The 22843-nt window shown below is 47.0% G+C and overlaps 1 protein-coding gene across 1 annotated transcript in view; it reads left to right on the top strand.

The window, feature by feature from the left end:
* The window catches only part of DUSP10 (dual specificity phosphatase 10), a 38191-nt gene extending 15834 nt beyond the window's left edge, over nt 1–22357 (top strand). Inside the window, exons 3-4 of the mRNA XM_047841449.1 lie at nt 17836–18207; nt 21779–22357. Of these exons, the coding sequence (XP_047697405.1) occupies nt 17836–18207; nt 21779–22044 (638 nt within the window). The 3' untranslated portion in view covers nt 22045–22357. The remainder of the gene's footprint in view (nt 1–17835; nt 18208–21778) is intronic.
* The last annotated feature ends 486 nt before the right edge of the window (nt 22358–22843 follow it).

Here is a 22843-nt window from a genome sequence, read left to right as displayed (position 1 = left end):
AACTCCAGTGAGAACTGAATGAGTTGGAGGAATGCCAAAGTGACGGGCCGCTCTCCCTTATAAAAGCTGGGAGAAAGTGAATGTGGGGCACCACGATTAAGACACAGAGCTTTCATATTAATATCGGCATCGTTTCCACCCCCCCCCCAAAAAAAAAAACCCAAAACCAAAAAACAAACCGTGGAGAATGTTTTGGGGCCTGAGAATCTCATGCTACAAAGCTGCCTGAATAATTGCTTGAAATCGGTCTCCTGCTAGTGATATTCTTCTGCATTTACAGGACACAGCTTTTTCTAGGAAGTGAAGGGGGTGGGGGTGGGGTAACTGGTTTGGTAGACTTAGCTGGTGGCTGGGCAGTGACTCTGGGAGGCCGCCTGGGGTGAGGAGGGGCTGCTCAGTGACTCAAGAAGCCAAAACTCCTCCCTATGGTTTTTCTCCCCCTGCCCCCCTTTAGTCCCCAGCCATTCACACTTGCCCCTCGCAAGTGGCACTTCTTCATCTGGCCGCGCCGTGATTTGGGGCATCTTTCCCCATTGAAAGCCGTTGCCCACAGTCCCTTGATTTTGCCGTATGAAATGTACGTTGGGGGAACACCTGGGTGGCTTGGTCAATTGAGCGTCCAGCTCTTGATTTCGGCTAGGTCATGATCTCACAGTTGTGGATTTGAGTCCCGCGTCACGCTCCTGGCAGAGTGTGGAGCCTGCTTGGGATTCTCTCTCTCCCTCTCTCTCTCTCTCAAAATGAATAAACATTTAAAAAACAATGAACACGTGTTGGGGAGACACGGGAGCATGGGAGTAGAAGAGCCCACTAGGGATGATCTATCCGAAAACCTCTCTACTCCAAGTTACAGTGGTTCTTTTTCTGAGAAAAGAGGGGCTCTTTCCTGTTCTGTGAAGCTGACCGACAGTGTGGCTTTTGGCATTTCAGATTTTAGTCATTTGCCACTGCGTCTACCTACGTGTGAGCATGTGCACATACATATTTGAGTTAACATTTATAAAAGGGGATGGGATGGCACCAAGCACTAACTCATTTAATGGAAATAACAACGGCTGTTTTCGCTGTCTGTGCTATCCACTACGGGAGCCATGAGTCCCATGTGGCTACTGAGCCTTTGAAATGGGGCTAGCCCAAACTGAGATGTGCTGCACGTGTAAAATAACACCGGGTTTCAAAGACGTCATGTTAAGAAAAAAAGTAAAATATTTCATGAACTGTTTTAACATTGATTGCATGTTGAAATGATACGATTTGAGGCATGTTGAAGTAAGCAAAATGTATTGTTACGGTTAATTTCATCAGTTCCTCTTTACTTTTTTACATGCAGCTACTAGAAAAGAATTTTGTTACATAGTAGCCAGCATTACATTTCTTTTGAGTGGTGTTGATCACTGTATACCAGTAACAGTATTATCTGGATCTACTTCTTAGATGAGGAAACCGAGAGCCAGGTTAGGTCGATAGCCCAAAGTCACACAGCAGGAAGTCAAACTCAAGAGCCTTCTGACTCCAGGGCCCGTGCTCTTCCCCACTAGTGAACTATACTATAGAGAACTTGTCTGGCTTTTGTCCTTGGTTCCTGGGTCATAACCTCTAATGGCAACCAAGCTTATGCTAATGAGATGGCTTATGCTAATGAGACAGCTTATGCTAATGGGATAGTTTTTGCTAGTGAGATGATTCCCAATAGGGGTAGGCCATTGGAAAGACAAAGAATGCCATTAGAGGATGGGGCTTTGTATTAGTTAGACCTCCTCCTGGTAAGAAAGGGGAGCTGGCAATTGAGTTCAGTCATGTGACCAAATGGTTCAATCAGTCAGGCCTATGTGATGAAACCCCAGCAAAAACTCTGAACACAAGAGCTCAGTTCAGCTTCCCGATTAATGAATGCGCTGATGTGTTTGGAGGGTGATGGGGTCCTCAGGGCATAGAAACTCCTGTGTTTAGGACCCTCCCAGACCTTGCTCTCTGTGTCTCTTCATTTGGCTGGTTCTTATTTGCATCCTTAGAATAAAACGGTAAGAGTAAGTATGGCATTTTTCCTGAGTCCTATGAGTCATTCTAGTGAATTATCCAACCTGGGGGGTTTGAGTGTGGGAGTCCCACAACTTTTGCCTACTGGTCAGAAGTGTGAGTGGCCTGGGACTCCCAAACTTACGGCTGGCATCTGAAGTGAGGGCAGTTTTGGGGGGGGGACTATGCCCTTAACTTGTGGAATCTGTGCTGATTCTGTTGTGTCAGAGTTGTGCTGTAGACTTACAAGAATAGACACCTTTCATCTGGATATATATTTTAGGGGCACAGTGCCTGGGAAAGCAAGGTTCCGTACCTTCACTTGCTGATCTCCCTAACCCCATTTCATGGGTGATGGTGGCTAGTTCCATTCTAGACACGCAGAATGACTCAGCCTTTGAGTCATTAACCACTAGCCAATGCTTTTGACCGCTAGGTTCAGCCCAGAGACGGGAGACGGGGAAGTCTCTGAGACCAGCACAACCAGTCCCCTCCAGCCTGCAACTCGTAGGGTCCCCTCTGTGTCTTCATTTCCCAGACAGCACCACTCGAGTGCTGGGGACATATGTACTGGCATCTCCTTGATTCTGGAGACTTTTAAATATTGATGTTGGGATGGAGATCCTTATAGGAAACTGATGTAGGTTGATGCTGTGAGTAAGGAGTGTTTTCCATGGCATGTTTTTTTTTTTTTTTTAACAGTTTGCATCATCTAGAACCATACTTTTGTAGTCTGTGTTATGCTACATCTCATAAATGCTGTGCTCAAATCAGCTGTTGTCTTTTCTTTGGAAACTTTTGTTTGGATTTTTAAGCCACGATCCCGTGTGTTTTATCTATTGATTTTTGTTTGGTTTCTCCTCCCTGCCTAAAATAGACCCTGTCTCTTGCCTGTGGTCCTACTAACCATTACCCTTCTGGTCATACTCAGGCCTGGCCCCAGTCCTGCAAGGCCCTCTGAGGTCACCAGCTCCTGGAAAGTGGAATCCTGCAAGGGCATCTTGGGGCTGCCCTCAAAGGCACATTTCTAAGAAGAGACAAACTTAAACTCTGTATTGTTATATTGCAATGTATATGTATATATATATTGCCTATATATATTTCCTGTATATACATTCAGGTTTGAGGTTCGGGGAACAGGTTACTCTCAGGCACCTCTCCCTGCCGCTCTTAGCGACTGTGGGGGTGTCAGCCAGTCCTGGTTTCTAAAAGGGAAGTGGGTTCAACAGAAACAAGTAAAGAGGTACAGAAAGTTAGGCGTTCCATTCTCACTCCCTGCCCCTGAGCCTCTCACCTTCCAGAAAACCAGAGGCCCCTTGTCTGCCTTTCGAGAGCACCCACAATGTTATTCCTGGGAGAGATTCCCCCCCCCCTTTTTTTAGGGAAGAGGAAGCTCCTATGTTTGAAGAAAAAGCTCTTGTGATGTAATCATGCTTTACAATGGCCTTAAGATTAAGTAACTTACCCAAAAGTGCATGGTTAATGACAGGGGTAAGAGGAACCCAGAATTCCTGATTTTAGATCCAGCATTGCCTCCCTTCAACAGGAAGCAGAAGAAATAGCCCCCAGGGGTGGTGAGAACTCTCTGTCTGCACCATCTATCTGTTCCTGCTCACTGTGCCCCAGTGGGAGGGCCAGTCTGTATGCTCAGTACCAGCCTCCAGCTCATATTCAGTGCTTAGTGAACATGTGTAGAACTGAACTGGGGGCCCCTTCCACTGTCCCACGATGTCCCACAGGCTGCTGTGCCCTCCTGAGCCTTTTTTCCTCCTTTCCATCAATCTCCACTTCGTCTTTCTTTTTTTTCTTTTTTCTTTTTTTTAATGTTTGTTTCTTTTTGAGAGAGAGACAGAGTGAGAGCAGGGGAGGGGCAGAGAGCGAGGCAGACACAGAATCGGAAGCAGGCTCCAGGCTCCGAGCTGTCAGCACAGAGCCCGACGCGGGGCTCGAACTCACGGACCGTGAGATCATGACTGATCGTGACCGACTGAGCCACCCAGGTGCCCCCGTCCTCTCTACTTCTCATCACTCAGATAGAATGTCCAAGGGAGAGGCATGGAGAGAGGAGAAAGTGTTAGAAGCCACCAGATATAAACTGTCTTGGGTCCCAGCCCTCCCACGTCATAGCCGGTCCCCCGTAGGCTATTCATCTCCAGGAGACTTGTTGGCCCTCCTTCCTAGCCAGAGAGTGACAAGATTTCTGTGTCCTCATGCTGAATTCACCTGTTTGGTCCTATACTGCCTTCCATGAGTCACAGCTTGATGGTTTCATTTCAGGTTACTCTTTAGTAGGTTCTTAAAAGATTTCTGCCCATTCCTTTGTTTTCTCTAATGTTCCTTTTTCCTTCCTTCTTTGTCTCATTAGATTTATCTTCAGAGACATATGTCTGTTTTTTAATCCCTCGAATCCCTAACATTATGCTGAACCACACATAATAGGTGCTTGCCAACTAAACGGCCTTTTCTCATCTCAAGCCAAAGGTCATGTAATCTAGAAACATTTAATGAGCATCTATACAAATCAGGTATTGCTCCAGGTGCTAAACAGTCAACCCCTTTATAATTTCTTTTCATAACTCCCAGTATTAGCTCATTAAGAGTCGCAGTAACTCCCTTGTTTCCCGGTGGCACTATTATTAGCCCCATTTGACAAATGAGGGAACTAGGGTACAAAAAGGGTGAGGCAGCTTTGCTAGGATCATACTAGAAAGTGGTGGAGGCAGCCTGAGCCCCGGCACAGTGAACTGTTAGGCTCTGTTTCCTCAAAAACAAACAGCATATGGACATTCTCGGGTGGGGGTGAGGGTGGGAGAAACTACATTTTACTAACAACAACCCACCGGCAAAGAACTAAGAAGCAACTTCAGATTGTGATAAGTGTTTTGAAGACAACAAAACTTTGAAACTGGATGATGTCACGAAAGAGTGCCATCAGAGGTCGGCGGTAAATTGGAGGCCGGGACGACCCCCGTGAGGAGATCACATCTGACCTGCGTTCTGAGCCACCTACGTGAGAAATGAGGGGAAGAGGGTTCTGGGAGGAGGGAACAGCCTGAGCTAAGGGAGGCAGACCCCCCCCAGGCCTGGCACACTCCGAGACCGCTGCCCTCGTCCTTGCCATCGTCCATCCATATCTGGTTTATGGAAGCTGTGTTGAAGTTATAGAGCGCCAGACCTTGGGGCACAGATTATCCACACTCCCGACTTCATAGAAGTGGCAACAGGGGCCCCCAAGCTAGAACCCAGGATCACTTCAGCACAGGAAGAAGGGCTGTGTTTCGAGCGCTGGCCATTGGGACTTCTGTCGCCCTGAGCAGTGGTGGGCATTGGCATCGCATTCAAGGGCGCGTCGCCAGGAAGTCCGATGGTGTCCCATGTGGGGGGCATCCCAGGCTGGCTCTCCATTGCACATGGCCCAGGTTGAACTGACCACTACTCGGCTGGTCCTCCACCGCGTCCCTGTACCCTCCCAGCCCACCTCCTCAGAGATGTACTGGCCTCTTGGTTGTTTCCCCCTTAATTTCAGAAGGTGGTCCACTAGGTGGAGACGTGCTAGCTTTTGACCTGGTGTGACCCCCTATCTCTCTCAGTGCTCCAATGAGGTCTTCCCTGGCTTCCGGCTGACCTTCCCAAGTTCAGCCCTCACTCTGTGATCTAACTGTTGGGCATGGGCGGCTGGGTGAATCCATTGCAAGTGGGGCTCACGCCTGCTCTTTCTGGCAGTTGATCGCTAATGCTCAGGCTTGCTGAGTATTCTTGCCAAATATAGAATTCGGCTCCGTGACTTGAGGAACTTGTTGCTATGCCTTTCGCGAACTGAAAACATTGGTTCTGTAAAACAATTCAGATTTTGATGTTGACATTTAATCTTTTCCCCTACCACTTCCTGAATTCCCTAAGCTAGAGCCTTTGACCTCCAGATCATATTAAAGCATCGTCATACAAGCTGTCCGGACACAGGCTTTCATTCAAAGCAAGCTAAGAGGCACACAGGATTTTTGGCCGGGCACTTCTTCCAAACACGATGATAGTGAACCCCCACCCCCGGCCCCACCCCCCTGGGGCTTTATTTGTGTAACTTTGCCTTGCTTCCTGCCTTTCCTCCCCTCCTCTTGTCATGGATGTTTCCAGATGACCTTTTGTGAATGTAATTTCCAATGAGAATGTTTCACAGTAGAAATATGCTCTCCCTTGAGGCTTGTTCTTGATATTTCTAGAGATTTATTTAATTGGACTCTACCGAAATCCCATTGGGGAACATACTTTTGCTGTGAAGTTGTGATGTGTTTAATTTGGGGTCTTAGACAAATGTCGGTCCTCAGGGGAGGTGGACCGTTAAGCAGCCGTGTTCCTTATGTCCAGTGGGGTTGTTTAATGAATAGCTTCACTGGGCTTTCCTCTGTTTGTTTGTTTAGCAATGCTTCATTATTTAAACTTCTGCACTGAAAAGCAAAGAATGTTTTCCCTCTCTTCAGAGAATTAAACAATAATGGAGAGTATCTGGTTGAGCTCTTGGGAAAAATATGGCTTTGTGTTTTATAGCACTCTCCTATTAACATTCTTCCCTCTGCAGCCTTCCAGTATGATCTCATGGATTTTTTTTTTCCCCTCCCTTAATCCGTCTTGATGGATTAACGGGTATTGAGCTTTTTAGGGAACGGAGAAGGTGGAGCCCTCGCATGGTATAGAGTAGCCTCCCAAATACACGGAAATTCTCCAGCAAAAATGTTCTTTGGCCCAGGAGGATGTAGCACGGAGGGCATTGGGTCAATGCTGATCCGCAGGGAGGTCGGTGTCTTTGGGAAAGGAATGGGCTTCTCTGCTTGCAGCTGGTTCATGGAACTAAGGTTCTGGGAGGCTCCGTGGACTTGCTTCTGATGGCTATGCTGGTTCTTTAGACACCGTCTTCCTCCTGACCTTGAAACATTTCTGGCTCGATTTTAAGATCTTAAAATATGGTACCAACTTGGTTTGGCTCCCAGGGGCCAGGGGGTCAGGTAATTGATAGGTTTGGGTGTGGTTCTTCAAAAGTAGTTATAATTTATATTTTTAAAAAGAAAGCCTTACTGGGAATTTAAAAGACTGTATTAGTCTGCAAAATACCACAGACAGAGTCACTTAAACAACAGAAGTGTATTTTCTTACGGTGCTAGAGGCTGGAGGTCTGAGATCTGGGGGCCAGGATGGTCAGCTTCTGGTGAGGGTCCTCTTTTCCTGGCTTGCAGATGCTCGCTGTGTCCTCAGTGGTCACAAGAGAGTCACCAAGCTCTCCGGTGCCCCTTCTTACAAGAGCATTAATCTCATCATGAGGACGGCACCTCCATAACCTCCTCTAAACCGAATTATCCCTCAAAGGCCCCATCTCCAAATACCACCATGCTGGGGGGTCGGGCTTCAGCATGTGAATTTGTGGGGTGGGGTAGGGGACACAATTCAATCCACGGTAGGTGCAAAAGATGTAGTTTGGGAACGGGAAGTCATGATTTGGGCCCAGGTTTTAGAGTATAGGTAAATTGCACCATCTGGTAAATTAATTTTTTTCCCTTTCTCTTTTGATCCCCTTTTCTTTTCAAACACATATTAATCCCCTATTACGGACTTCTGAACATTCAAGAGCTTCCCACTGAACTTAGAATAAAATCCTCGCTGCTGAATGTCCCTAAGAGGCCCTCTGCAGACTTCTTTGACCTCCACTGGTCACTCCCTCCCCCCCTCCCTCCACCTGGTCATTAGGCTTTAAACATTGGGCTCCCTTGAGTCACCGCAGACCTAGCAAATGTCCTGCCCTTGCTGATGGTGTGGTTCTCCCTGCCTCGTCTGCCCTTCTGGGCCCCCTCCCCTCTTCCCCTTTCCCAAACCAGCTAATGCCTTCTCATCCCCAGAGAGGCCCTCCCTGGACCCCGTCTAATAGTTCCCTCTCCTAGCACCCGGCAACTGGAGGGCGCCCCATGCCCTCGTCATAATTAATCATTACCTTTTTCCTTGTGTGTTTTAATGTTTATCCTCCATCTCTTCTCACTGGACCCTGACCTGTGGGCAGGGAGAGAGATGGAGAGAGGGAAGGGGCATCTGTGGCACGTCTCTCCAATCCCCAAATGTTTGGGAGGGCTTGCTCTTAGATAAAAGAGATTATAAAAGTGAAACGTACGTAATATCTCTGGTGTGTCTGTTTAGAACAATCCAGAGACTTGAGCTGAGTGTTTGTGATGCGCCTTTCTCCCTGGGAACCGGTTGGTCTGTGCTGAGGCTTTGACACAGTTCAGGGCTGGACGGTCAGAGAAACGAGAAGGGAATCTGAACTTGCAAGTTTCCGGGGACATGGGGCTCGAACTTGGCTGTCCTCCTTCCTGTGCATTTCCCTCCATATACCCAGCCTGTATTTTGATAGGCACAGTTCTTTTTTCTTTTAGGTTTAGTTATTTATTATTTTGAGAGAGGGAGCACACAGGCGCGGCGATCAAGGGGGGGGAGGGGCAGAGAGAGAGGGAGAGAGAATATCCCAAGCAGGCTCCCCACTGTCAGCCAGGAGCCCAACGCGGGGCTCGAACTCACAAACCACGAGGTCATGAACTAAGCCCATCTCGGACGGACGCTCAACAGACCGGGCTCAACAGACAGGTGCCCCGATAGCCACACTTCTTCGTGGAAAGCTATTCACTTGATTGGCTTCCAAAGCCCTGTCATGAAAAGAAGACAATCACTTTCACTCTCTTTCATTGGCATTTTTGTTAGTGGGAGTGAAGCTCGATGTAGAGGCAGGCGAACTCCCCATGAACATGAGATTCCACAGGCTGGTCTTCCCATGGTGCCAGGGCGGGCACCTGGACCCATCCGGCATGGCTGCTCAGACCAGTCCAGACCAGGCTGAAGGGTGAACAGAAGGCTTCTCCCAGCCCCTCAGGCAAAGGGATCGACCCCTAGGAGTCAATGATGCCCACCCCTGCCTTCCAGATGGTTCTTCCGACAGAATGGGGAGAGTGAGTGTGAAGGTGGGGTTCTCCATTAACAGGGCCTCGCTATGTGGGGGTAGGGGTAAGGGGGCCTGACCACTTTTCCCACCCTTACCCTGGATTCTTTAAAAATAGGTTTCAGGGGCGCCTGGGTGGCTCAGTCGGTTGAGCGTCTGACTCTTGACTTCAGCTCAGGTCATGATCTCACGATTCATGAGTTCGAGCCCTGCATCGGGCTCTGTGCTGCCAGTGCAGACCCTGCCTGGGATTCTCTCTCTCTCCCTCTCTCTCTCTCTCTCTCTCTGCCCCTCTCCCACGGGCTTGCCCTCTTTCTCAAAAGAAATAAATAAAGTTTTAAAACATAATAAAGATAAAAATCGGTTTCAAAACTATTCTGTGGATTCATTGGCAGTCCAAGCAGAAACCAGTTCTGGGTAGAACCTCTCCCTCTCCTGTTTCCTTCCCCTGTTCTCCTGTCGGGTTTCTGAGAGAGGGAGGAGGTAGGGAGGGAGGCAGAGACAGGGAGAGGGGAGAGAGAGGGAGAGAGAGAGCTGGCTGTGAGGGAGAGGGACCCAAAGCTTGGTCTTCCTTCCAGTCCCAGGGACCCTGGCAGATACCTGAGGGAGGTCCCGGCTGTGGGAAGTCTGAAATCCTAGTTTGATTCCCACTCACTCAGAAAAGTCATCTGCTCGCTAAAATAACACAAAGCTGTTTAATTGTTGTCTTTGTGGAAAATTACATGACTGTCATCAGCTGTTGCTTCTGGCAGTGCTTTCTGTTCTAATGTAAATAAATGAGGTAACAGATTTAAAGAAACAGGCTGTATTTACAAACTTGGGAAGCGGCCTCCCAAACCAGCTGCTCGCGGTATTCAAGCACACACAAATGAGACTGGTGGTATCCTGATCTCTGGGTACCCGTGAAAGCCTTAAAGTTGGGGGTGGTAGGAAGGGGACATGAGAAGGTGCCCCTTTGGTGCATTTGAGTGACTTCAGCGGGCTGAAGTGGAATCCCCAGCCCTTTTCCGACCGGTTCTGGAGCGAGGGCACGTGTCTACACCAGAGGCCACTTCCGAGCTGGACGGTGTGGGGTGCTGGGGACACAGGGAGAATCTTTTCAACTTGGACGGAAACATGCCGGGATCAGCGTTTCTTGGAAGGTGTGCAACCAAAGCTTCATCTTCAACGTTTAAAAAAAAAAAATTTAATGTTTATATTTGAGAGAGACAAAGTGTGAGCAAGGGAGGGGCACAGAGAGAGGGGGGACACGGAATCCGAAGCGGGCCCCAGGCTCCGGGCTGCCAGCACAGAGCCCGACGTGGGGCTCGAACTCACGAACCGTGAGATCCTGACCTGAGCTGAAGTCAGACGCTTAACGGACTGAGCCACCCAGGCGCCCCTTCCTCTTCAGTTGTTGGAAGTCGCAGTTCCTCAGTCATCGGATCTTTCCGACTCCGTTCACTTTTTTTGAGGTAAATATTTAGGCAGGGATTTATTAAAAGTTCTTTCTGTTGAGGACATTACAAAGATTTTATCAATCAAACAAGAGAGCAGCGTGTCTTAAAACATAAGAAAGAAGAGCCCCCAAGCGAATTATATACAGAAGTATCTAGAGATAAAAATGAAGCTAAGAGCTCGTTGCCAATTATACAAAGATTAGGAAGGAGCAAAAGTGGAATTTCGTTCTTGGTATATATTATAGTCAAGTATTAGCTTATTTGCAGAATGCTAGACTTTATAATCTACCAGGCTGTTTTGCTGGGAGCAATGGCATGTCATCTGAGGGGTACACAAATGAGTAAATTACCCGAGTTATAATGACTGTACAAGCAATGTCTTGCCGGTAGATTATACATGTGTATATATGTACATATACGTGTGTGTGTGTGTGTGTGTGTGTATATATCTCCAGAAAATTTGCCAGAAATGCATGTATTTTATGCCTGTTTCACAACCCTATATATCTCCCCCTCCCATTCTATTGAAATCTTAGAACATGAATAACTAAATATAATGAAGTTTCCAATGGAGACCACCAACCACAAGACCCGCCCCCGTTCTGCACGCCACTTCCTCCTACGTTTGTCTAAGCTGGGACCCAACAGCACTGAACCTGACCTTTACAAGAGCAGAGCTGCAGGCCGGCAGCCCGGTGGCATCTTCCAGCACCCTTTCCCTTGGGACTGGCGCTGGAAGATGGTCTCCGATTGCCTCCGCGTACCTTTCTTCAAGGTCCCCCCTCCAGCTAAACCTACGACAGCTCTAGAGCAAGGAAAGCCCCCCAATGTCTCCCCCCCCCACCGGAAGTGCTCCTCATCTTTGTCCCCCGCTGACAGTTCTTCTCCAAATAGCCACAGGGTTTGAATACCTTCTTAAAGATACCAGGATGGATGTTTTACATACAATTTCACTGAATCCCTACCACCCACCTGAACAGAAGTATTCCAGATTTATACTTATGGAAAACTCATCCAGGAGCACCCAGTAACGTTCACAAAGCCCCACAGCTGGCACACGACAGAGTCATTTTTCTGAATCAAGGCAAAGCTTTGCCCCTCTGCCTTATATATCACAGATGGCCTTCTAGAGCTGGGTTTTAAGATCTATCTGTAGATAACGTGTATCTCCTACCAAAGAGATCAGACAATAAACAAACAGATAAAAACAAAAACCCGTGAGGCAACATGTATCTATCTTTCTGGAACACTTAACGGTATTTACCCAAATAATCAATATGTACTCAGTTGGCGTCAAGATACTGATTTGTTAAGAATTTTAAGCTTAACGTACCTCTTGTATATGTGTTGTGGTTTTTTTTTTTCACACTGGGACATTTCACACGTAGGCGATGATGTGATAGGATTGTAGAGATCCTAGGGAGACTCATCTCTGACTCGTGGTCCCGGCCACCATGGCTGCTGGACCCAACCTCCTAAGTCTCTCTCTTCCCTGGGTAACGAAAGTGTTTCTTAATCCCTTTGTGTCCTCGTCCACCTAGTGACACAGTGCTCTCACTTGACTCATCCTCTCTAAGAGAGCCTCGCCACGTTGCCTGGGGACAGGATCATATGACAGCGTAGGTGACACCACCTGGCATTGAACTTGAAATCATTCCTACTATGAAATCCTCAGTTGTGTCTGTGGACTATGAAGACTGTTTCATGTGAAACAAGCCAGGGACAGTAACCTCAGTGGTTCTAGCTGGCATCCCCAATATTTCCGCTGTGAGGGTGGGTAATTCTGTGCCTCGAAAAGTATGAATTGACTGTGACTCCCGCTCTATGAGAGTTTCAGTGCTAGAAGCCTGACATCCACTCTGGTTTCTCCAAGCTTTGTTTCTTCCACAAGGATCCTTGTGTGTATAGAATCTGGAGAGTCTGCTTCGATATACTGCAGTTTCCTTGGAGGACCCCCAAAATAGGATCCGTTAGGGCCCATTGTACACCGATATCTTTCTCATTTGTCGTAATATCTAACTCATATAGCATCGTATCCATATGAAGAGACCTATGAGATAGATACTAGAGCTAACTACGTGGATGTGGACACCGAGGGGCAGGGACGTTACGTAACTTGCCCAAGGTAACATAGCTAGCTAGTGATGGCAGCCAGAGGTTTAAACCCAAGCAGCCTGGCTCCAGAGTCTGTGTTCTTAACCACGGTCATCAGAGCACCAGTTTGCTTTAAAAGACTCATCACCCAGTAAGGAAAAGTAGACAACAAAAAGGAGTGATCAGCATGCTGTCACTCTTCGAGAAGAGCTCCATTTTCATCCCCCTCCGCCGTCCTTTGGGGGCTAATTCCATCTGCTGACCTTCAGTGAGGGTTTTCCTTCAATTTCTGGAAAGTGCTCACTTTCCGGCCTAGCATGAAACGAAAAAAAGCGTGTGCGCGAAAGTGCTGTCCGTCCCCAGAATACGGAAATCTCTTGCTTGTAGATTCTGCATTTGGATGTGGTTCTTTAATTTGCCGCCCAGAGCCCTCCTTCTGAATCACATTACAGAAGGCTCCTCTGTTTCTAGGACGGCAATGGTCAACACGGCAACGGGAACTGAAACAAATCTGCCGGGAGGTTCCCCATTCACGCTGGGATCCGTTGCTTCAGCGGGACGGTCGCCTTGCTGTTGGGGGAAACCAAGGCGACCTGTATTCCTACATATTTTTCTCTAGGGGTTGGGTATGCTTGGTTGTTGCCATTCGGAATCAAAGTGCTGACCATGCTCATTTTGGCAGAGAACCTAGTTTTGCCGATAAGGTTTGAAATGTTTGCCCCCAGCAATGGTGCTCCTGCCTGGAAAATATTTGCACGGTAACTGCAAGCAATTGTGTGCGTAAGAAGGTCAAGATCGCTCAGCCCGGTGGGGACTGGGGAGGCGTGGGGGGTGGGGGCAGGGATGGGTGTAGAGCACTTTTATTGAAAACACCATCCGCCTCTGGAAAAAAATAAAATAAAACAAAACAGGAAGTCAAAAACTATGCAGTCGTTATTGGGAAAGCTAGGGCCAACAAATGAAATCAGATATATTTGTTTAGGCAGGATAGGGAGCTATTTGTTTTCCTTATGATAAAAGTATATTATTTCAGTGTTAAAACTGCTCAGATATGTTTGTCCCTGGTTCTTTTGAAGTAAAAATTTAAAAGGAAACGTTCTGCAATATTAGCTTCCTGATCGTTGTTTAGGGTCTTCTTTTTTTTTTTTTTAATTTATTATAATTTATTGTCAAATTGGCTACCTATAACACCCAGTGCTCATCCCAGTAGGATCTTTATATTAAGAAATTTGGGGGAGGTGGCACCTGGGTGCCTGGGTCGGGTAAGAGTCCAACCTCGGCTCAGGTCATGATCTCGCAGTTCGTGGGTTCGAGCCCCGCGTCGGGCTCTGTGCTGACACCTCAGAGCCTGGAGCCTGCTTCGGATTCAGTGTCCCCTCTCTCTCTCTGCTCCCCCACCCCCCACTAGTGCTCTGTCTCTCAAAAATGAATAAACTTTTAAAAAATGTAAAAAAAAATTTTTTTTTAAAGACCTTTAAAATGGTAGTTTCCCAAAGTAATAGAAGTAGAAAAGTGCTCACCATGGATAGTTGTTTTCAAGCCCTTTATTTTTACTAAGCAGTTTAATCCTCAAAACAGTAGTGTGAGGTACTCTTATTGCCCCTGTTGTCTATCTGGGGGAAAGAAATTTGCTCGGGGTCCGGAAGCTAGTGTTGGCGGTGCTGGCGCTCAGACCCAAGGCGGCCGGCCTGAGGACCGACCACGCATGGCACTTAGAGTTCTCGCGAAGTGCAGTGTAGATGATCAAAGGGAGATAAGGACAAGGAGGGTAATAATTGTGGGGTAAGAAGACATTACGTATCAGATGCCTGGCTATATATCAACATGCTTACCGAGGCTGCTCAGACCACAGCCCTGCGGGCAGGTGACATTACGTTCACTTTACAGATCAGTAAGCCGAAACTTAATGAGGGGCAGTGATTTGCATCAAGACTCACTGCTCTGATGGGGCAGAATCAACATCACACCCTGGGTCTGTCTGCCTCTACCAACTGCTCTTAACCACCAGCCACTTTGTCTCTACTTTGCTTGTCAGTTATCCTGCTGTAATGTTCTTACGTAGTGAAGGACCAACAGGATGGAATCAAAGCTCCTCCCTAGGTGATCAGGCAGTTCAGCCTCTAGTGATACATGGTAGCGTAGCGTCCGGGGAAGGTGGTTGGAAGAGAAAACCATATCAGCCTTAGTCTTCCCTCTCCTCCTTCCCCGGCTCCCAATTCCAATTCCCTAAGAGCAGAAAAACCATCCTCCCCGCAGACATCTGTCTGAAGAACCACCACGGTGAGATTCGACCCATTCATTTTGCCTGAAGCTCCCTCCCAGGAGAGTTGTGTAACTGCGGATGTGCATGACCCGTAGGGGGACTGATGCTGAAGCTGCTCAGCAGACTGACGAGTGAACAGGAGGCGATTTCTTCGTGCCCCTCCATGAGAATTCCCTTGTCCAACTAATGTATTTGAGCCCGTGGGATTTCCTTTTCTAGCCTCGTCGTTTTCCAATATTCTATGAACGGAGTCCCCACATGGCTGCAACATGCAACACACACGTAGTTTTGCACGTGAGCACCCCCTGTGAGTCGGAGCCTTCTGTGTCTGTCTGTCTCACATTCCCTCCTCCCCTCCCCCATGGGTTTTTTTCCCCCATTAGGCAAATGCAAGGCCCATGCCACCTGTTAGCATTACATCATTGGCTCTCCAGAACACAGTTGCACCAAAGGCCTTAAACAAAGTAGTTCTTCTTGTATTGTTTGTACTCAAAGAGCTGATATCATGCCAACTGATGTCATTGTATGTCTTTGTGTAACTGCTATGGCAACTGGGCAGGTGGGGAGCCTCCAGCTGATGTCATTGGGAAAGGAGGTATAGAGACAGAATTTTAAAAAGCTGTACGGTGCTTTTTTTTTCTGTGTGTGGGTTTTTTTTTTTTTTTCTTTTTTGGCATGCGTTTTTTTTTTTTTTTAAACTAGCCGCTTTTAAGACAAATTACAGCTTGAGAACCCTAAATAAGAACAGAGAAAAGTCCCCTCCCCACCCCTTCGAGACTTCTTTTGAGTTTATTTGGCTCTTTCCTCTCATCTTAGATGAAAAAGTGTAACGACTGCCTTTTTCTCAAGGGGAAAAACAAAGTGAATTAGGTTCCCATCACAGAATCAGTGTAAATCATTTACTTGGATTTTATGGAGGCAAAGCTAAGCGGAGTTTAAAATAACTCTTTAAAGTCTCTTTCGTGGCATTTGTGATGGTAACAGTGGGTGATTTCAATTTGCTTTTTTTTTTTTTTTTTTTAAGTTGTCACCAGTGAAGTCTTTCTGGCTTTCCATCTCCTCTGTCTAGTTGACAAATAATCTCTTAGAGCCCAAACTTTTTAATCATGATTTCGTAGCAGAGTACGCCAATAATATGTAAGGGCAGAGTTTAATTCTAGAAATCCACCAAAATGAACATAGAGCTCCTGTTTTTCTTTTTGAAAAGCAAAGATAGGTTTTGACACTTACAGATGAATGAAATGACCATAATATTACCCTCTTTGAATGATCTTTGCGTCATCGCTGGGCCTTGATGAAAATATGACTTGGCCTGTTGTCACGCCTGGCTGTGTGTGTTTGGGGCAGGAACAACCTGAGACTGTCTAGGTTGTGGCCTGGAGAGCCCTGCCCTAGTTGCCAAAGATGAGACTTGAAATGGAGGAGGGCATATGTTAGGTTCAGAAACTAGAGGACAGATAGACTTCCTGTGTTTATTTCAACACAACGGTATCCTGTTCACGCTTTGTGTTTCCTGCCTTATCTCCTGAAACTATCAAGACAGATGTAAGGCCTGTATCAGGAGGCATAAATGTCATGTTCCGGAGGCTTTCAGCTTCTAGGAGGTCTCTAACTTCCCCCTCCTTTTAAAAGGAAGGCCAGGGTATCTGGTTGTTTGATTAGAATGGGAGCCCACACGGCGGTAATCATATCAACTCAGGTTTCATAGCCCTTACACGTATATCATGTGATTCGACTGTCGTAACAATCCTTGGGGCTTAACCATGTGTGCGATGTATCTAACAAATATTACAGGAAAAACTTAAACGCTACTCTGCGATCCATAAATTTCCTAACTCAAATTCTTTTTTGCATGGTCCTTTAGCTTTTTATCACGTGTATGGTGAATGTTTTGGATTGGATCTGTTTCGCTTAACGTTAAACAGAAACATTTTCTTTGTTTTCAGATCCCTTTCACAACTTTCAATGGCTACGTCACATTCCCTGGGATGAATATATTAACTTTTCCTTTTTTTTTTGTAGTTTGTTTTGGTTCTTGGCCTTTCCTATAAAACAATAATGCTGTGGTCAACGTCTTGCCACATCTAGCTGGATATGTTTGGTTAGGTGATTTTCTTAAGATACATTCCCATAAGTGACGCTGCAGTTGTTGATGGGGATGTTTGCACACTTTGCCCGTGTGCATTCATTCCAGATCCCCAGTCACGCTCAGGGGTAGATGCCGTTACCCTCAGCTTGCAGATAGGGAACCGAGGCACAGAGAGAGAAATTAACTTGCCTAAGTCACAGAGCCAAGAAGTTGTGTTACTGGGACGATAGCCAAGGGAATCCGGGCCTTCCAAGGTCCCTGTTCATAGCCACTTTGCCGCGTTGGGAGCAAACTTCTCATTCTGGGTGAGGTAAGCTTATGGAAGAGTGCAAGGCACGTGCCTCCAGTGCCCGGGGAGGTCGGCCATGCTTTCCCTGGCTCTCGAAGTACAAGGTTCTATGTAGGCCACTGAGCATATGGCTCTTTGAAGCAGATCAAATCTGCTGCTGATAAAATTGCCTGATGCTGCACGGAACTCTTTCCAGGGGAACATGCCACAGTTTGTAGAAAGAGCACATTTCCAAAGTACTGCCTTCTGTGGGATCATCTGAAGCTTGTCCTGGATCTCCAAAAGGACTCGCATTGTTGTCTCTCTCTCTCTCTCTCTCAAGTTTATTTATTTTGAGAGAGAGAGGGAGAGAACATGGGCGGGGAAGGGACAGAGAGAGGGAGGAGAGAGAGAATCCCAAGCAGGCTCCCCACTGTCAGTGCAGAGCCCAGTGGGGGGCTTGAACCCACGAACCGTGAGATCGTGACCCAAGCCCAAATCAAGAGTCTGACACCCAACCGGCTGAGCCACTGGGGATGCCCCTGGGCTGGCACTTGGGGTCCGATTTTATTTTCTAAGAGGTGCCTAGGCAGCAAAGCATAGTTTATTTCCCGGGGTGGGGGGGACGGTGGCACCGTCTTTCCGCCGGCTCCGAAGTTCTAGAAGTGGTCACTCTCACCTTCTGTGTGTCTGCTCCAGGTGGACTTAGCAGTTTTAAGCAGAACCATGAAAACCTCTGTGACAACTCCCTCCAGCTCCAGGAGTGCCGGGAGGTGGGGGGCGGCGCGTCTGCAGCGTCCAGCGTGCTACCTCAGTCTCTCCCCACCACCCCTGACATCGAGAACTCGGAGCTGACGCCCATCCTGCCTTTCCTGTTCCTCGGCAACGAGCAGGACGCTCAGGACCTGGACACGATGCAGCGGCTGAACATAGGCTACGTCATCAACGTCACCACTCACCTGCCCCTCTACCACTACGAGAAAGGCCTGTTCAACTACAAGCGGCTGCCGGCCACCGACAGCAATAAGCAGAACCTGCGGCAGTACTTCGAAGAGGCCTTCGAGTTCATTGGTAACTATCTCCCGCGGGGGCGGCTCACCTTCAGCCTTCCTTTCCCCCTCCAGCTTTCGCTTCGATAGCGAGTCCAAGGTTGATGCTTGGGCTGCAAAAAAAAAAAAAAGGCAGCTCAGAGGTGTTTCCCGGACTCCCCCACCTGGACCAGCCAAAGGATTCTCCCAAGTCATGGCCCACGGAATGCATGGGAGCCCCTGGGATGGGTTGTAACGAATCGGTGATTCCCTTTGGTCGGGATCTGGTCAATCAGAAAGCCGCATCCTTGTGGTTCTCCAGGAAAAAGACGGTAGGGCTTCGCGTCGGTAGGTTCCGGCACGTCATTTCAAAAGAAGTAACGGGGAGGGAGGCATAGGAGGACAGAGCTGCTGCCATGGCCATCTGGTCTACCGTGGCTGTGGGCGCCTTGCGGGAAATGAAGTGCGAGGAAAATGACACCGCCTCCAAACTCGCCCCCACCTCCCTCACCCCAGGTTAAATGAATTTGCAGTTGGTATAGCTTCTCTACATGAGGTTGAGGCACGGGTAGCATTTGCTGAAAGGCCGCTTCTGAAGAATGTTCTTCAGGAAAGCGGTGCTGTAGCGAGCATCCTCAGGTGTCACATCGGTGCGGAGGAGAGGGAGGAGAGCGGAGGGATGAGTTGGTTTTTTTCCCCTTCGACTTGCTTTGTCTCAGTTCGTAGACATGGGGTAGCAGAAGCGTATGAACGTGTTAGCAAAATGGTACTAGGTTTCGTGAGACAGCTTACCCCAAACCCGCTAAAGTAGGAAAGATCAGGTTGTGTAGCCTGAGCAGTTCCCAAGGAGGGGAATTCTAACCACAGCAGACTTTAGCCTCCAGAAGGAGGTAACCGCCAGCCTCACCCTGATCCCAACGGAACCTTCTGCTGCTCCCAGAGCCTCGCACTGTTTTAAGGCTCTAATGATCATTTGGGGGAATACCTAGCCCATAACCAACAATTTTTTTTCAAGTGACTCCAGCCTTCATTAACCACAACAAGGTGATCGAGTTCTTTCCCTAAATACTGTAGCAGGTTGTTACTGGCCTCTGTCCCAGGAAGAACGCACTCATGTTTGGCGATCCTTTTGCAGAAAGAAAAGGCTTGGGTCTGAGAGGTTTGCTGTGGATTTGGCGGTTCTGGCCACATCACCCAGCTGTTTTCCTGGCCGATTGTGCCTTCAATGCAGGACCATGGAATATGCAGTCTGCAAGGAAATTCTGAGTGGTCCCTGAACTCAGAAAAGTAAAGTGACTTCTCTAAGATTATAAGAATTTTAGTGGCCAAGAAAGGACCAGAACGCAAGGCTCTTGACTCTGAGGCAGGAGCCTTTCTACAATATGCTGGGGCGGTGTTTCCACTGCTCAACTGGTTCCCGAACGGCAACACTTGTGGATGCAAAGGTGTCTTAGATATTTTATTCATGATATTCGAGTCAAACCTTGAGACCCGAGGAAGAAATGTATGTCACCAAGTTGACGAGGAACTTTCCGGTTGATATATGGTGTTATGACTGCAATTTTATCTGATTTAATTCCAGTTGGGGGAAGTTAAGAGATTGTTTCCCATTTAAGGAGTAGCATAAGGCATGCTTGTTCCGACAGGATTTCAATCCAAACACCTGCATTCCTTATAGGTTATTCAGGCTTATCTGATTTTTTAGAAGGAAAACAAAACAAATAACAACTAGCATGTAACCTGAAGAACAACTCATCATCACAGCCTGCAGAGACACAATTTCATTTTTGTCCTTGTATCATTAGATAAACTGAAATTGTATAGTCTTGCTTTGGGGAAAACAATAGGCTTTATAAACATAATAACATTCACTGAGAGTCTCATATAAACTAAGCAGAGTTTAGGGTTTCACGGTGCCAATGTATTTGTTCCTGAATTGGGGGATATTATTCCCAGATTCCCTGAGCCTTGTTAGTTAGTATTATTCCCATTACGCAGACAGGAGGATTGAGGCTCTCGGGAGTTAGGTGATTCACACAAGGTGTTCATCTAGTGTGCCGTGAAACCGGTGGTCAAACCTAGCACTTTGCATCTCATTTTCCTACAACCATGCTTCCCAGTCTTGGTGTGGAGGTGAATAAATAGCGTGTGCTGAGGAGCAGGAACTACAAAAGGGAGCTGCTTTCTTCAGATACCGTCATCTAGGAGAAGTGAGCTTCATTCATAGATGTTTAAGATGGAATTTTGTGTGAGGTTTCTTTTCGCCGGAGGGTAACCCATAGAAGTGGTTTAAATTAGGGGAGCCTTGGCTGGCTCAATCAGAAGACCATGCCACTCTTGGTCTAGGGGTTATGAGTTCGAGCCCTATGTCAGGTGTAGAGATTACTTGCATAAATAAATAAACTTTTTTTTTTAAAAAAAAAGCGGTATAAGTTAGATCACTCCTGTTTGCACCCCTCCCCTACTCCTCATCTAATTGATATCCCTTCAGAGAAACTTTCTTTGGGATGCCTTTTGGTCTAGAATTGTCATTAAGAATCCATGTAGGCAGTGCCCACAAAGCTATTCTCCCGAGCTTCTAATATACCTGAAAACTTACAAAGTATTGCTTCTTTCAATCGTTCTGGGTCCTGGACCATCACTAGAATTCCTCCATCTTGCTCCCCATCGCCATGTTGGAACAGCATACATGGATGCGGGGAGGGATTGGACAGTCACACGTAGGTGATGCCCCCTGTGCCCGAGCACTGCGACTCTTTAGCTGCATTTGCAACAATAGACTTTTCTGGTAAGAAGCCTCACCTAGCAACTTTCTCGTTGCGTTTTGTTTCTTTGGCCTCGGAGTTTAGCAGGATGGAAACCCTCACCGATTTAACACCAGTTCCTACAGATCAATCCTATAATAGAAAGAAAGAAATGCAGGGCTTTTTTTTTTTTTTTTCCTCTCTGTCACAGCTGGGACGGCCATTGTTAACAACACTAGTGTCGAAAAGCGACACAACCTTGAGATCGGAATTAGCATCCTTGATCCAAAGGGTCTCCTTCATCAGTGGCTTGCTTCACGGGCAAGTTAGCTGTGTTGTGACTCTGGCTGTAAGTAGGTTGTCACTACCTGTGATGTGGACGGTTCCTTTAAATGATTCTTTTACCTCGTCCTCTCTTTATTTATTTATTGTTTTTTAAGTTTACGTATTTATTCCGAGAGAGAGAGAGAGAGCACGCACAAGTGAGGGAGGGGCAGAGGGAGAGCAAGAGAGAGAATCCCAAGCAGGCTTCATACCGTCAGTGCAGAATCCAGCGTGGGGCTGGAACCCACGAACTGTGAAGTCATAACCCGAGCCGGAGTCGGACCCTTAACCCGCTGAGCCACTCGTTCTCTCTTTAAGTGTAGACGTGTGGCATCTTATTCACGTTCATATTGCTGTCAGTCAGTTCTGGAGGTTGTGCCATAAACACACACAGTTAACTAGCAAATTATAACTGAGCTCTAAAACCGCTGGAATTTATTCTTTTCTCGACAAAATATAGCCTTGTCACGTCTGGATAAAAGCTAATCTCTCTTTTCCCATCTCTCCCTTCTTTCCTGCACCTGTCGCCTCCCTCCCTTTTCCCAGAGGAAGCTCACCAGTGTGGGAAGGGGCTTCTCATCCATTGCCAGGCGGGGGTGTCCCGGTCTGCCACCATCGTCATCGCGTACTTGATGAAGCACACTCGGATGACCATGACTGACGCTTATAAGTTTGTCAAAGGCAAACGGCCAATTATTTCCCCAAACCTTAACTTCATGGGGCAGTTACTGGAGTTTGAGGAAGACCTGAACAATGGTGTAACACCACGGATCCTTACGCCAAAGCTGATGGGTGTGGAAACGGTGGTGTGACAGAGGCCTGGATGGAAAAGATTACTGTTCTCCACTAGGAGACGAAGAGAAAGGAGGTTGGATTCTGTCTTTTTCTCTTTTTCTTTCTTTCTTTCTCATTTTTTTTTTTTTAGATGGGGGTAACGTTTGTGAATGGAAACAAAACTTGTTTAAAAACTCTTTATTTTTAACAAGTGTGAGAAGAATTTAACTTTTGATGCCCATTGAGATTTACTTCCCGTGAACTGACGAAGCAGGGAGGCTAAAGGAGTAATTTTTTTAAGCCAACAATAAAAATATAATAAAAGCTGTTTCTTCCCCCTTTTCCTTTTAAGCTATTTGTAGAGTTTATGATTAAATAGTCTGTGCAGGTTCATAGACCGAAGATACTACTACAATTGCAACAAATTAAAAAGAACCAAAAGCAAGCGGCAGAAAAAGACATCGAATCACAAAGGCCCGACATCTGTCTGGGTCACCCACGCAGAAAACAAACACCCAATCAAACCAAGCCCAGGCGTGCTCACTGGTGCAAAGAGAAAAATCAGGGCAACTTAAGTGGTCTAAGAACCCTTCACATTCTTTAAAGAGACAAAAGATACTGTTGATTTTGTGTGTTTCATACTCTGGATTATTTTTCCCCCCCTCTTGGGTTTAAGAGATTTTTTGAAATAGCAAGGGACTGACCATGTTACCATAAGCCTTTACTGGCTTCTCGTGCAATAATATGGGGTTTTGAGTGTGCAAACCAGTGAGAGCTGACAGCCAAATAATAGGCAAATAGTGTAAATTTGCCAGCTTGGAGATAGAAAGGAATTCA

This window comes from Prionailurus viverrinus, chromosome F1 (genome assembly GCF_022837055.1).
Source record: "Prionailurus viverrinus isolate Anna chromosome F1, UM_Priviv_1.0, whole genome shotgun sequence".
In the NCBI taxonomy this organism is placed as follows: domain Eukaryota; kingdom Metazoa; phylum Chordata; class Mammalia; order Carnivora; family Felidae; genus Prionailurus; species Prionailurus viverrinus.
Note: the sequence above shows the minus strand (reverse complement) of the source record. Positions and strands in the feature narration are given on the sequence as shown.